General features: G+C 42.4%; 1 protein-coding gene across 1 annotated transcript in view; it reads right to left on the bottom strand.

Moving 5' to 3' along the window:
* LOC136875567 ((3R)-3-hydroxyacyl-CoA dehydrogenase) overlaps positions 1-357 on the bottom strand; it is a 68,759-nt gene extending 68,402 nt beyond the window's left edge. Inside the window, exon 1 of the mRNA XM_068228070.1 lies at positions 217-357. Within this exon, the coding sequence (XP_068084171.1) occupies positions 217-226 (10 nt within the window). The 5' untranslated portion in view covers positions 227-357. The remainder of the gene's footprint in view (positions 1-216) is intronic.
* Positions 358-16,058: the final 15,701 nt, after the last annotated feature.

Genomic DNA, 16,058 nt, shown 5'->3' with positions numbered 1-16,058 from the left:
ACGCTGGAGCAAAAGAGGGTGGCAAGTGGCGAAGGGCATTCGTTGCTTACGGTGCAACTCGTGCACTGCAAAGAGAATAAGTAGGTGCACTGGAATACGACCTGGTATGGTGGTCAACACAGAACACGGCTTAACAGTAGGGGGCGGCACCCATTACCAACTCAACGAGCAGGTATAGTGGGGGAAAAAAAAAAAAAAAAAAGTGGGAGAGCGTACGCAACGACATGACCAAAAGGCGGCCATGCTTCGTGTCTTCTTCTTGGTTAGTTGTTGTCTTGTCTTGTCTTGCGGATATTTATTTGGGATTCAACAAATTCTTTCCCAAGGTTAGTTGTTGGACATCGTCGTCCACGCTTCGTGTCGAATGTCGAACCACGGCCGACTGGATACTTCGCTGCGCACCTTGCTAGCTAGAGCGACGCATCAAGTCGGCCGTGGTCGAACGAATATTACTTCACAGGGCTGACAAATTGGCTTAATCAAATTTCCTTTTAACACAAAGGAATACCGATCATGAAAGAAAATTCTCACTTCCGTTTCATTATGAATATTTTACTCTCCTAAATATTTGAAATTCTTATCGAAAGCAGAATAGCATAGAATAATTGAGGATAATAATTACAAGTGAACTTTCCTGTGTAAATCTGATGATGACGATGCTTGTTGTTTAAAAGGGCCTAATATCTAGGTCATCGGCCCCTGTGTAAATCTAAGTGTAGTAAGTTAATAGTGTTAAAATTGCGTTTGTACCTACACTTTGTTCCCGTAGACATATTTTTGTATGTGGTATGCACTACACAAAGTTGTACCATGCTACTGTCAGGACAGTCAATACAGTAATCGACCACTGTCTATTAATGTACTAATTAAATACTCTATCACCGAAAGATATGGATACACGGTTCTGGACACGTACAGTAGCTGTCACCTTGCATACGGCAGATAGTGGGTTCGAACCCCATTGTTGAAAGCCCTGAAGATGAGTTTTCGTTCTTTTCAATTTCTCACATCATACGCACGCCTGTACCTTCATTAAGGTCATGGTCACTTACATTGACTTAGCAGATGTCATGGGATAGTCACCTAATAGAGTGTGGGGCCTCCTCTGGCCCTCCGAACTGCAGTGAAACGCCATGGAAGTGTGTCGGCAAGTCCCTGGTAGTCCTCTGGAGAAGCTGACACCACATCGTTTGCAGAGTTATCGCGTGGGTGCAGGATCCATGGCACGGAGCCTGCGTTCCAGGACATCCAAGATATGCTCGATATTGTTCATATCGGGGCTCCTGGGTGACCATGGCAGTCGTTGGACCTCCGCTGCATGTTCCTGGAATCATTCCCGGGCGATGTGGAGCGTTGTGGCGGCGCGTTATCATCTTGAAACACCGCAGAACCGTCTGGGCGCTGGAAGGCCAAAAATGGGTAGAGATGTCTCCGAGCAGCTCAACATACCGCGTACCACCCAAAGTCTCTTCCAGAACAACTAGGGGGCCCATTCCATTCCAGGAAAATACACCCCAGATCATAACAGAGACGCCAGCGACCTGGACCACACCTTCGAGGCAGGCGGGATCCATCGCCATACACGGTGCCTCCCAATGTGCATGGTGCAGTTGAAATCGTGATTCCTCCGACCATATCACGTTACGCCATTGTTCCAGTGTCCATCCCTGGTGACTGGCGACAAATGCGCGTCGTTGTGTCCGATGACGTTGGGTTAACAGTGGCACCCGTGTGCGGCGCCGGCTTCCATACCCCATAGAACCCATGTTCCTACGGATTGTCCACTGGGAGATGTGTCTAGCACGGCCTGTGTTGAATTGAGCCTGATTTGTTGCACGGTTGCCCGTCTGTCACTACTGACAATCCGTCTCAGATGTCGCCGGTCACGGTTATCGAGGGTGGCTGGACGGCCGGTCGTTCGTCTGTTGTGGACGGTGACACCCGCATTAAACCATTCACGATACACCCTGGACACGGTTGATCGTGTGAAGCCGAATTCCCGCACCACTTCCGAAATCACACTTCCCATCCGTCGGACACCGACCACCATACCCTGTTTGGACGGTGTCAGCTCACCACGACGTTCCATGTTACACCTGTCACATGCACAGCCACTCCTCACAAGGTCTGCTATACAACTGCCGCTGACACAAGGGGCGTGTGGTTCGCAGACAACACACCTGCGCATCAGTGCTCCGCTATCCCATGACATTTGTTCATTCAGTGTACTTTCCAGTTCTAGCCCTGCCCTTTCCCATCGTCACCATAAGACCTGTTTGTATAGATGCAATGTAAAAACAAAAAGCGGTACAAAGGACCCTCTACCTTACACCATATACACTCATCAAAGATAAGTTTTCATCACCCCGCAAGAATTATTATTATTATTATTATTATTATTATTATTATTATTATTATTATTATTATTATTATTATTATTATTATTATTATTATTATTATTAGTAGTAGTAGTAGTAGTAGTAGTAGTAGTAGTAGTAGTATCGTATGAGTGGTATCAGAGTGTTGCTTAGTGATGCTACGTGCAGACCGAAGAACCGCCTTTGGTATTAGTAAACAAAATCACATCTGCATGCAGCTTTACCGGTACGAAGAAAGTCAAAACTAAAATGGCACGTTGCATTTCAGTGGATTTGAAGCACCAGTAAGGAAGAATTACAGTGCCGTAGTGTTTTGACAAGTGCAGTGAAAGCCCATGATGGAAAGTCGAGCACTGTCGGCGCTCTGGAACGTATTCACACAATTTGGCCCACTTTACGTTAAAAAGGATTATTGTGAAGGGTAGTTGCTCGCCGAGTCCGAGTGAATCAATATGTTGTGGTTTAGACGTAGAATAGTTTCTTAACAACAGGTAATGCTGGGTACATTGTTGGATGCGCTTGTGAACGGTTGGCTGTTGAGAGAGCTTTTGCATTATTGTAGTGATAAAGTAGTTAATACCTATTGAAATAGCTTAATTTTGTGAGTTTTTGATTCATTTAGTGCTATTTACATAGTGGTGTTTAGTGCTTGTCGGTAGAAATTGGGAGTAGTGATATTTATTTAAATTTTATAACAAGTAATTCAGTTGATCTTCAGTAAATTACGTTTTCTAGGTTAAGTAGGCTAGATAGGTGTACCTTGTTTCGAATTTAGGTTTAGGAAATACTTTAGGTAATAATATTAACTTTAAAAAATTTGCAAATATCTGTAGGTTCGTTGGTATAATACTTACAAAGGCAGGTTATCATAAGGAATAGTACCGTAACTTCCGCAGCAACTTTTCCGGTATTTCGTATAAATATCCGTTCAAACTATCGCGAAGGTAATAATTTACTAAATTAAAAAAACACGATACGCCTGTAAACTTCGATTTAAAAAGAAGCTAAAGAGATTACACGGTAATTTCACTGGATAATTACAGTACTTAACAGTATTTGGATTGTTGACGATTGTTGATATCGTACATTCCGACGGGATCAAAGAGTACGGGCTACATACACATGGTAGTTGTGTAAACAAATACAAAATCAGCTGATTACCTCATTCCGATAATTTGTAGCCTAAGGTCCCGGCGTACTTTGCACTGTACGTTGCGCCCTCGTTCATATATCGATTAAAAGTTAATAAGTAAATTCCTATAGGGCATATCGTAATAACATTGCAGTTCAAGCCCCTGACGAGTTTTGACAGAAATTATTATAGACAACCTCTTATTTTTCGGCATTTAAGCACTCTCCGTCCCACATGGTAGGAAAAATAATAGTAATGCACCAGCGGTAAAATTCATATAACCACATTTCAGTTTAGAATAGTAGTGCAGATACGGTATATTGAGGTAGTACAGTATCTTACCTGCTATATTCGTGTGTATGTTTGTGTGTGTATCTACACTGACTGACAGAGCAAATCCAACACCAAGAAGGAGTGGTCAGAACTTTATGCCAATTGCAGGGTAGACTGACGTCACTGAGGTATGCTCATGATGTGAAATGCGCCGCTGTGCTGCGCACGTAGCGAATGATAAATGGGACACGGCGTTGGCGACTAGCCCACTTCTACCGTGATTTCTCAGCCGACAGTCATTGTAGAACGTGTTGTCGTGTGCCACAGGACACGTGTATAGCTAAGAATGCCAGGCCGCCGTCAACGGAGGCATTTCCAGCAGACAGACGACTTTACGAGGGGTATGGTGATCGGGCTGAGAAGGGCAGGTTGGTCGCTTCGTCAAATCGCAGCCGATACCCATAGGGATGTGTCCACGGTGCAGCGCCTGTGGCGAAGATGGTTGGCGCAGGGACATGGGGCACGTGTGAGGGGTCCAGGCGCAGCCCGAACGACGTCAGCACGCGAGGATCGGCGCATCCGCCGCCAAGCAGTGGCAGCCCGGCACGCCACGTCAACCGCCATTCTTCAGCATGTGCAAGACACCCTGGCTGTTCCAATATCGACCAGAACAATTTCCCGTCGATTGGTTGAAGGAGGCCTGCACTCCCGGCGTCCGCTCAGAAGACTACCATTGACTCCACAGCATAGACGTGCACGCCTGGCATGGTGCCGGGCTAGAGCGACTTGGATGAGGGAATGGCGGAACGTCGTGTTCTCCGATGAGTCACGCTTCTGTTCTGTCAGTGATAGTCACCGCAGACGAATGCGGCGTCGGCGTGGAGAAAGGTCAAATCCGGCAGTAACTGTGGAGCGCCCTACCGCTAGACAACACGGCATCATGGTTTGGGGCGCTATTGCGTATGATTCCACGTCACCTCTAGTGCGTATTCAAGGCACGTTAAATGCCCACCGCTACGTGCAGCATGTGCTGCGGCCGGTGGCACTCCCGTACCTTCAGGGGCTGCCCAATGCTCTGTTTCAGCAGGATAATGCCCGCCCACACACTGCTCGCATCTCCCAACAGGCTCTACGAGGTGTACAGATGCTTCCGTGGCCAGCGTACTCTCCGGATCTCTCACCAATCGAACACGTGTGGGATCTCATTGGACGCCGTTTGCAAACTCTGCCCCAGCCTCGTACGGACGACCAACTGTGGCAAATGGTTGACAGAGAATGGAGAACCATCCCTCAGGACACCATCCGCACTCTTAATTGACTCTGTACCTCGATGTGTTTCTGCGTGCATCGCCGCTCGCGGTGGTCCTACATCCTACTGAGTCGATGCCGTGCGCATTGTGTAACCTGCATATCGGTTTGAAATAAACATCAATTATTTGTCCGTGCCGTCTCTGTTTTTTCCCCCAACTTTCATCCGTTTCGAACCACTCCTTCTTGGTGTTGCATTTGCTCTGTCAGTCAGTATATTAGAGCATGGTACTAATAATAATCTGTCTAACCATTTAGCTTTGTTGGTAATCTTTGAGTACAGTAGTTCGTGCAAATTTCAAACTTGCAATTTCAATTTCTGTTTGTGCTTAGCAGTGACATACGGTACCGGTATTGTAATTAGGATACGTCTGAACGTAGTTTAAAGTTATTGTAGTGTACTGTAAATTGTATACAAGTAATATCTTATTAGACATTAGCGTGCTTATTTTATTATTGTAAAATTTTTGTGTAGTATAGTAGAGGTATCTGTAGAAACACTCTTAAATCTGTAGAAACTCTCTTACTAAAATTCTGCTGTTGTAATTAGGAGAGGCTTAACTGCAGTATAGAATTGTGTAATTTTTGTGTTTTCCTTTTGGTATTCAGTAATTAACAGTAGCTTTTATCTGTTAGGGTGTTGTAGGATAAAAATAGAATACGTCTAAGTAGTATTATAGTGTATATTGCACCCATAAGCGATTTTGCCTAATTTAATTCATAATAAAATTGAATATTTTCACATATGAGATACCACAGTAAGGCTGTGAAACTAGTAGGCACAAAGGAACTTTCTGGCGCCAGCCTGACGGCGAGAGAATCCATGAAACTCTTCTCTAGACACGACCAGATTGTAAACCACCCTCCCAATAAATTTTATGACACCGCCGGGGAGTGGTCACTTGCTGTTCGTTCTCATGAGAAAAGCACGCGGTGAAGCCTGACCTATTTAGCTAGGACAATAGAGGACCAACGACAGTAACCGCCAATTCGTGGGAGGAAGCGGATGCACTATGTTTTGGAAGAGCGCGAAAGTCTCAACCAATCAGAATATTCTAAATTTGAATGAGCTGTCATACCGGGAGATCTACTATCAGTATCTCGCGATCTGAAGCCCGATGTGGTAGTGAAAAACAGTGTCCTAACTTCTTCATAATATTTGGCGAATTATCAGTGCCAATCTGTGGTTAATCAGTGCCTAATTAATAAAATTCAACTTCGAACGGAGGAGTAATAGAACCCAGAATAAGGAGCCATCATGGCTGAACGAGGCCATCCACCGGAAGAAAATAACACCAGTGACGCGCATCATCGTGTGGATTATTCTATGATCATTTCCCGCGGCGCAATATCACATGTGAGTCGGACAGAATTTAGGAAGTTTTGAGTATAAATTTTGAAAACCATAACCTACGGATGTACGAGAAAGCGCTCCCAAGGACTAGATCATTACGCCACATCCCTTCCACGGAACTATTTTCCTGGTGGTGGGAGGAATTTTTATAAAACCCAGCGACCACAGGGTCGAGTGCTCAGTGTGAATCAGTTACTCTCAGTTACTACTGAGTTATTCTCAGATATTCTCAGTCGTTCTCAGTGTTGTGAATACTCTCAGTTATTGTCTTGAGTACTTTAGTGTTATTTCAGTATTCTTAGTGAATCTACGTTTTGACAGAGTGACAGAGTGTGTCAGCAAAATGCATTTTAGTCAACTTTATTTTGACTGGTACGAAAGCGATTAGACACTTGTAGGCATTTTAGGAAGCCTTGTATTATTTACTTGGGAGAATATGCATTTCAGAAAATGAATACTTTCACAGACTTTTACTGTAAATGCAGGGAGTGTAGGCAAGAATTACACTTTCAATTTAAATGAGCTCACATTACTAGTCGAGGGAAACAAATTCATGTTCCAGCAGATTTTACATAAAAACATTTCTAACCAGTGGGGAGTGTTACATGTGAGATCAGTATATAATTTTCTCCACGACATAAGCTGTATTTAGCTTGTTTCTATCATTCTACAAACTGTTTGGCAAGCTAGATGTTTATGGGCGGAAACTAGTAAGACAAACGGGAAGGTGATTGACTTTATTCAATGGAGGCCGCAACAGCAGACCTTGAGGGAACAGTTATGCCCCAGTAGGGTTAATGTACTATAAGCTGTAGGTAAACAAAGCTGAGGGATCGTCGGAAGGCCAGCAGGTGTTTGCAGGTAAAGAGCGAGGCGACCTTCATCTACACAACAGGCAGGAGGCTGCAGTGGCATCTTCTAAACTTTCACTGGAGTGAGAGAAATGCGAGTGTTTTCGTGCTAATATAATCGTGTGTCACGGCATGGCAAGAATGTGTCAAATTTGCGTGTGTAATAAAAATATGGAATACCACATCAACTTGAAGATGGATTTCTAATTTCCACCATGACCGGGACCGGTGGGTGAACTGACCTGCTTCCACCATACAGGTATGAGCATAATTAAATCATGTAAATAAATAAATGTAGGACCATGGCAAAATCGATGATCAGTGTAGTTTAGAGTACTAGGTAGGGTTGTAAATAATTCACAGTTTTATAATACTGCTTACAATACTGCTATATAATAATAATAACAATAATAATAATAATAACAGTAATAATAATAATAATAATGTTTATGTTGCACTTTCAGATAGGCTTATGTTGTGCACTTTGTTTAAGTAGATGTTTGTTTGCGTGTATTTATGGTTGATTTCTGTAGTATGTCATTTTGACAGATAGGCAGCTTTTGATTTTTGATCTACGAGTGTAATGTCAGTTTATTATTATTATTTCATCATGATTTTAGATCGTTGTAGTTTTTGAGTTATATTTTCTTTTGTTGGAGTTTTGATGTTATGGACACTACCGCGATGTTTTCAAGGTTTATTTTCACTATTTTGCGCATTTCAGTTTGTTTTATGTTGCGGAATCATCTTTCAGATGACCGGTTTTGTTGGTATTTATCCCGCGGATTTTGCGACGATTTTTGGTTAGACGCATATATTTTATGTTCTGTAGTTGCGGTTGCGCACCGTTTCAACATTTGTGTTTTGAGAGGCAATCTCGTCACTTCTTTTTATAGTAACAATGAGCGCCATTGATGAGTTAGCTCTGTGTTTTTTGTGATGTGTTAACAGTGAATGATCGAGAGATCCAGTTAGATGATTAATATCCCTGATGATCTACGTTGGTGATGGAAATATGATATTTGAACCATGTCTTGAATTTACATGAGAAGTCGTAATGTGCACGACAGATATTTTTGCCCGCCGGGTACGAGCGAGGCTGTATTGTGGGAATAATGAATTATAATGACGTCGCGAATTAATGAGGAAATAGAAGTGTGAAATGAAGAATTTAACCACGTGCGTTAAATCTGTTACGACATGGGTATGATACTACAGGCAGGAGCCTGTATTTGTTAAATAATTCCAGGGAGAATAGATGCTCGACAAATAATGCTAGCCAGTGTACAATGTGGACAGAGCGACGAGTCAATGTGTTTTGAATATTTATGTAGAGTCACGGATGACGTGAAATAACAGTAAATTTTTCCATCAAGGTTAAATAATATTATGTCCAGACGTTTGTAGTCTGAAACTTGAGATTGCCGTCAAATTCGCAATATTTTGCTACTCGCAGCGGGGTATGTTTTCTGGTAACTCCGAGTTTGTTTTGCGTTTTTCTATCCTTGTTAATTTCTAGTAGGCCGCGATGGGGGGATCCAGTTTGTTATTGTTTTCTTTCTGAGTGCACTGTTACCGTTATTTGTAGGACGCAAGCGTATGTGAATTATTGATATTTTGTTGTTGTAAATAGATAAGTGTAGCTAGGCTAGTTTGTTTTGATTTCTGTATTTTTATCGGAGCAGATTTCTCCGTTAGTTAACGTAATGATGTAAATTAGAGGTTAGATGTTAGGTTTATTAGGTCATCGATTCTGTCACAGTCGAAATAGTAGTGGTATGCTCATACCAGGCATCCAAGTAATTACCAAACTTTCTTTAAAATCCACTACATTTTTATTTTGAAATGAAGCGATCTTTAAATAAACCAATTGTATAAAACTGCCGCGAGAAATGGTGAATAAGATGGTATCTGCCTCCATCTAGTGGTGATACCACAAATATGAATTTATAATGAAATGCAGTTAGCGGCAAAGTCAATAGAAATTTTAATGTACAAAGATCGCTGTCATTCGATAATGTTAACATCAGGCACTTGGCCTAATTTTGTTTTATTTTAAGAGTCCAGTCTATCACAGGCAAGCAAGTGGAGTCTAACGTAGATGAGTGGTTGGATACACTCAGAGTGATGTTTCGATAATTGATTTGTTTAATCATGAGGTGTTGTATAAGACAACGGTTATGTAGAAAATGAAAGAGATGTTCATGGTTGTTTCGTTATGTTTCTAAGAATTATTTCCTTAAGTGATACACTTGCTTAGTGCAGTCCAAGATGATTTAAATTTTGGGTATATTTTACCAAATGAGCAACATGTTTATAAACATTTAATAACTCTGATAAGTCAGTGGATTGATCGACGTAACAGAATTTAGTTTACTTTATTGTGAGTCAATTTATTAATTCATTAATTTATTTTTGAGAGATAGTTCCTCTGTTATATATTTCTGTATTTCAAGAAGGTGGTTTTTCTGACCAGAGTTTTATATAAAGTCATTTTTATTCAACTTGTAGACAATGTCAAGATAGTCTGGCATATTTTAATTAAGGTGTTTGACCTTCGGTCAGTTTATTCAGGCAGTTTATGTTTGTTTTGTAAGGCAGACCTTCAAATTTTAATATTTTATTTAGTCACTTTTATTTTCATTTGTTTACATTTTTCACTAGTTCAATCTACATCCATTTTAGCACTTTGCATTTTATTTGAATAAATTAGTCTTTTATTTAAATTTTGATTCAGTCTTGGGTACCGTCATTTTAGTTAGTTTACCCCTTCTTTTCATCTCCCTCACTCCTCTATCAGCGGGTGGCCTCTCCGGGGATATCGAACGGGCACGACTGAGAAAGAAGAGTCTACATGCAGCGGTGAGTATGATTTATATGTCATTTATTACAGGAGCAGCCGGCGCAAAGAAGAAAGAAGAAATCACCGCAGTTGGTGCCTTAAAAGGGCACAGGGGCCGGAGTGAGGAGTGAAAAGCGTGTCGCCCACCTTTAGGGGCTAGTTTTGCTTATCCCCGGGACTTTGCACTTTGCATTTTATTTATTTTGTACCCAGACTAACAGCCATGAACATAGATTTACTGAGTGTTGATAAATATGAATGCTGTGATAGTACTGTTTGACAAGTAGTGGTATTAATTATAAATGATATGTTTTGTATAATTTTATCCAATTTAGGATAAAATTGTTTTGTATTGGTGATTACTGTGTCTTGCATGTGTTGGAGGTAGTGTTGGGGAACCTGATGGTCTCAGTCGTATTCTCTCAGCATATAAAATGTCGATTAGCCAGGAGCAGTGGGACAGGTTGATTAAAACCATTAACGATTTAAGTGTAACAACCAGTGAGTTGAAATCAAGTCAGGCCGAACTATCGAATAAAATAGAAAGTAGCCAAACAGAATTATCTAGGGAACTTAAAACAAGTCAAGATGAATTGAAATCCAGTCAGGCTGAACTTGTAAACAAGGTAGAAAGTAGCCAAGCCGAATTAGCTGATGAATTGAAATCCAGTCAGGCCGAACTTGTGAACAAGGTAGAAAGTAGCCAAGCCGAATTAGCTAACGAGTTAAAAAACACACAAGGCGAATTAAAATCCAGCCAGGTAGAGTTAGCCAATGAGTTAAAGGCCACACAAGGCGAATTGAAATCCAGCCAGGTAGAACTTGTAAATAAGATTGAGAGTAGCCAAGCCGAACTTGCGAATAAAGTAGAGGCAGTACACGGGCAGGTCTTGGAAGAATTTAAACAGTATGAGATAAAGCTCGAGGAGAAATTCATAAAAAGCCAGGTCGAATTGAAAAAAGAGTTACGGGAAAACCAGGATAAACTCATGCAGGCGTGTAATGCAAACAGGCAGGAGACGATGGAAGAGATAAAGAAGTTAGCCGATGCACAAGCACAGATACAAGAGCAGTTAGACAGCCACAGCGCGACTGTTGAGGAAAGTATGAAGGAAACCAGGGAAATGGTGCAAGATCAAGGCAAGGACTTAGCTCGAGGGTTGATACTCTTGGAGGAACGGATAGATAAAATTGAGGACGAGACTAGAAAAGAGATGAATAAAGCATGCGTACAGATTGGAGAGACCCAGGAGAAAACGAGCCACGAAATCATGACCTTAAAGTCGGAGACCCAGGATATTACAAAGAGGTTAACCGAACTGACAGAAAAGATAGCGGAAACTGAGGGTGCGATTACACTCAGCGAGCAGTCAGTAAGACAGGAAGTTAACGAGGTCATAGAGGGAAAAATCCAGGCAATTAAGACCCAGGGCGAAAACTTGTCGACCTTGGTCAAAATGTTAGTAGATAAACAAGCCGAGTCCCAGAAAGCCAGAGAAATTAGGATACAGCCGCAGCACGAGCCGACACAGAGCGAGCCAATAACCCAAATATTTAACATGGAAAGGACAATGCCCGAAAGTACGCAAAGAACTGAAGCTTCCACGCAAATCATAAACATCGTGCGTACGAGTGACGACCAGCCGAAAAAATTCAGTGGCACGTCACAAATAACACCAAAAGTATATCTTAGGGAATTGAAACAATATTTCCAAGACATTAAAGCCCCTGAAGAAAAGAAACTACGCATAGTAGAAAAATATCTCGAAGGACAGGCAAAGACCTGGTACTACGGTTTCGTAGATACTTTTAAGACGTTCGCAGATTTCGAGAAGGCTTTCCTCGAAAGGTACTGGTCCTTATCCACACAACAAGCACTCAGGATGGACTTGTACACTCGCAAGTACATGTCGACACAGCCAACACGATACTTAGACTTCTTCCTAACACAGCTCGTCAAACTTAGGCAATTAGACTCTCCAGTGTCAGACGCAGAGATCGTTCAGACGATAATCAAACAATTTCCGTCGGACGTGCAGAGAATGCTCATTACAGCGAGGGTCGAAGATCCAGCCCAAGTTGAGGCTATTCTAAGGGAGCTAGATGCTACATCCACTAATAACGTACCGCAGAGAGTGACCAGGCAAACGCAGGAACATAGGGCTTACCTAGCTAATGCCACCAGTGAAAATGCACGAGGCAATGTGCAGGTAAACGGCCCGAATTCAGGTGCTGTACCGCGGCGAGATACGAACACGAGACGCCAGGAGGAAGAAATCCAACGTCCGTGGTTTAGAAAACCTAACTACCCAGACAGGCGACCGCGCTACCAAGACAGGCAGCCATACCGAAGGAGGTACATCTCACGTGACAGAAGGCGATGGGAAAATGCAGGAAGAGATAGGCCTTACTATCGCGATCCTGAAAGGAGATGGAATGAGAGAAGGAATTACCAGCCAGATAGGAACTCGGACCCAAGGTATCAAGAGGGGCGCCGATACATCAATGACCTGAGTAACAAACAGCAGCGCGATCCGTGGAAACAGGCGATCGAATCCCAAGACATGAACCCAGATATCACGGGGGCCGAAAGCCTTGAGTTCCAGCAAACAAGAAGGAGAGGAAGCGAGGACCGCAGACCGCTCAATCCGAATGCACCGACGTACGAGGGGACCGGTGCTAGGAAAAAAAAAACTTCAATTTCGAATTAGTAGCTCCATTAGACACTGACTCAGCCACAAATTTTACCATTGAGAATGAAGAGTGGGAAGTAGCGAAGGTAGATTCATGGATAGCGCAGCCTGAGGACTTATTAAGTGATGAATTCAAGCAGGAGAGCCCGCAAATTTTACCTCTACCTGTGATTAAAGTCAAAATTAATGAAACAAGCATTTTAGGACTTTTAGATACTGGTGCGAGTATCAGCATTATTTCGAGGAATCTGTTTAATGATTTGAAAGAGAGAATGAGCCTACCTGAGATTCCGGTCTCAACAGTAAAAATAAAAGGGATTGTGCCAGACAGGGTGACTACCTGTAAGTCCCAGACATACCTGGAGATGACAATAGGGAGCTCAACCTACAGTCATACATTTATAATAATGGCCAGAGTTAATTACAACGTAATTCTTGGAGCTGATTTTCTAAGGGATACACATGCCGTCATTGACCTTGCAGGGGGCGTGGTGAGATTCCGAAGGAATGGAGGTCACGACAAGGCGGCAATAAATCCGGAAACTGGTGAGGACGAAGCAGATGACAGTATTGACGGAGACTTCCACGATATCTTAGGAGCCGAGCATGCGGATGAACAGTTAAATATTTTGGACCATGAGGGGATTTTTACCGACATTTTTATGGTTGACACTGCAGAAGATATTGAAAATTTAATCAATGACAAAGTTGCAGAGTTTAAAGGAACGAAAGAACAGAAAGATCAATTAAGAGCCTTCTTAATTGAACATCAGGCCGTGTTCGATTCCAAAGTAGGCCTTATCCCTAATTTTACATATGCTTTCAATGTTTTGGACTGACAGATCACGGAACACAGTTCACCTCCGCTGAGTTCAAAACAGGTTTAAGGCAATTAGGAATACAGCATGTTCTGAGTTCAACACGTCACCCAGAGTCGAACCCGGCAGAAAGAGTGATGAAAGTCATCGCAAAATTCAGCAGAATTTATATCCCAGAACAACATTGGCGATGGGTCGATATTCTCCCATTGATCACTGACTGCATAAATAATACTGTCCATGAAGCAACAGCGAAAATCCCAGCCACAGTGCATAATGGCTTACAACCGGCCAGGACGTGGAGTCCAGTCGTCAATTGTCCGCCTGAACCCCAATTATCTCCGGAACTATGTATACAACAGGTACGGGAGCACTTAAGAGAGCAAGCTGACCGCAGGCTGAGGAGAGTTCGTAGAAAAAAATTCCACAAGCCATTACGGGAAGGTGAAATGGTATTGATCCGTAGACCAGCCATCTCCGATCCTGAAAGGAAGTATTACGCAAAATTCGCAGCATTGTACATCGGTCCTTACCGCATTGTCCAGGATATGCAAAACAATGCGTATAAAATTAGAAGTTTAGATGGGGAAAACGAAATGATTATGAATGCAGCAAATCTTCGAACATATAAAATAGCACCAGGCGCAGCTCAAGTGAATCTTGTGGAAGAACCAAGGAGCTCAAACGCAGGAGAAGACGCGTGTACCGAAGCAGAAGAAGAAGATGATGATGATGACGCGTGTACCGAAGCAGAAGAAGAAGATGATGATGATGACCCGTGTACCGAAGCAGAAGAAGAAGATGACCAGGAAACCCTATCAACGCACCCAGGAGACGACAGTCATTTCGAGACAGGTCAACAGACAGAAGAGAATTGTCCACAATGCGAACAGAACTCAGCCGAGATACTAGCAGTCATGAAACAGATTGCAGATGACCTCGAGAAAGAGAACAAACTTTTAGAGAGAGAAATCAGAGAAAAACTCAGACATAAGCAGAGGTATACTTTATAGTCAGAAGTATACATTCGCTTATGGCTGCAAGTATGTTTAGAATATCATTGGTTGAATTGAGAAATCTTCCACTATCGCGTAAGATTTCTAACGGCGTAAGGGGGCATTGCACCCATAAGCGATTTTGCCTAATTTAATTCATAATAAAATTGAATATTTTCACATATGAGATACCACAGTAAGGCTGTGAAACTAGTAGGCACAAAGGAACTTTCTGGCGCCAGCCTGACGGCGAGAGAATCCATGAAACTCTTCTCTAGACACGACCAGATTGTAAACCACCCTCCCAATAAATTTTATGACACCGCCGGGGAGTGGTCACTTGCTGTTCGTTCTCATGAGAAAAGCACGCGGTGAAGCCTGACCTATTTAGCTAGGACAATAGAGGACCAACGACAGTAACCGCCAATTCGTGGGAGGAAGCGGATGCACTATGTTTTGGAAGAGCGCGAAAGTCTCAACCAATCAGAATATTCTAAATTTGAATGAGCTGTCATACCGGGAGATCTACTATCAGTATCTCGCGATCTGAAGCCCGATGTGGTAGTGAAAAACAGTGTCCTAACTTCTTCATAATATTTGGCGAATTATCAGTGCCAATCTGTGGTTAATCAGTGCCTAATTAATAAAATTCAACTTCGAACGGAGGAGTAATAGAACCCAGAATAAGGAGCCATCATGGCTGAACGAGGCCATCCACCGGAAGAAAATAACACCAGTGACGCGCATCATCGTGTGGATTATTCTATGATCATTTCCCGCGGCGCAATATCACATGTGAGTCGGACAGAATTTAGGAAGTTTTGAGTATAAATTTTGAAAACCATAACCTACGGATGTACGAGAAAGCGCTCCCAAGGACTAGATCATTACGCCACATCCCTTCCACGGAACTATTTTCCTGGTGGTGGGAGGAATTTTTATAAAACCCAGCGACCACAGGGTCGAGTGCTCAGTGTGAATCAGTTACTCTCAGTTACTACTGAGTTATTCTCAGATATTCTCAGTCGTTCTCAGTGTTGTGAATACTCTCAGTTATTGTCTTGAGTACTTTAGTGTTATTTCAGTATTCTTAGTGAATCTACGTTTTGACAGAGTGACAGAGTGTGTCAGCAAAATGCATTTTAGTCAACTTTATTTTGACTGGTACGAAAGCGATTAGACACTTGTAGGCATTTTAGGAAGCCTTGTATTATTTACTTGGGAGAATATGCATTTCAGAAAATGAATACTTTCACAGACTTTTACTGTAAATGCAGGGAGTGTAGGCAAGAATTACACTTTCAATTTAAATGAGCTCACATTACTAGTCGAGGGAAACAAATTCATGTTCCAGCAGATTTTACATAAAAACATTTCTAACCAGTGGGGAGTGTTACATGTGAGATCAGTATAT

The sequence above is a fragment of the Anabrus simplex genome, chromosome 6 (assembly GCF_040414725.1).
Source record: "Anabrus simplex isolate iqAnaSimp1 chromosome 6, ASM4041472v1, whole genome shotgun sequence".
Classification (NCBI taxonomy): Eukaryota; Metazoa; Arthropoda; class Insecta; order Orthoptera; family Tettigoniidae; genus Anabrus; species Anabrus simplex.
This window is presented reverse-complemented; position numbering and strand designations above follow the sequence as displayed.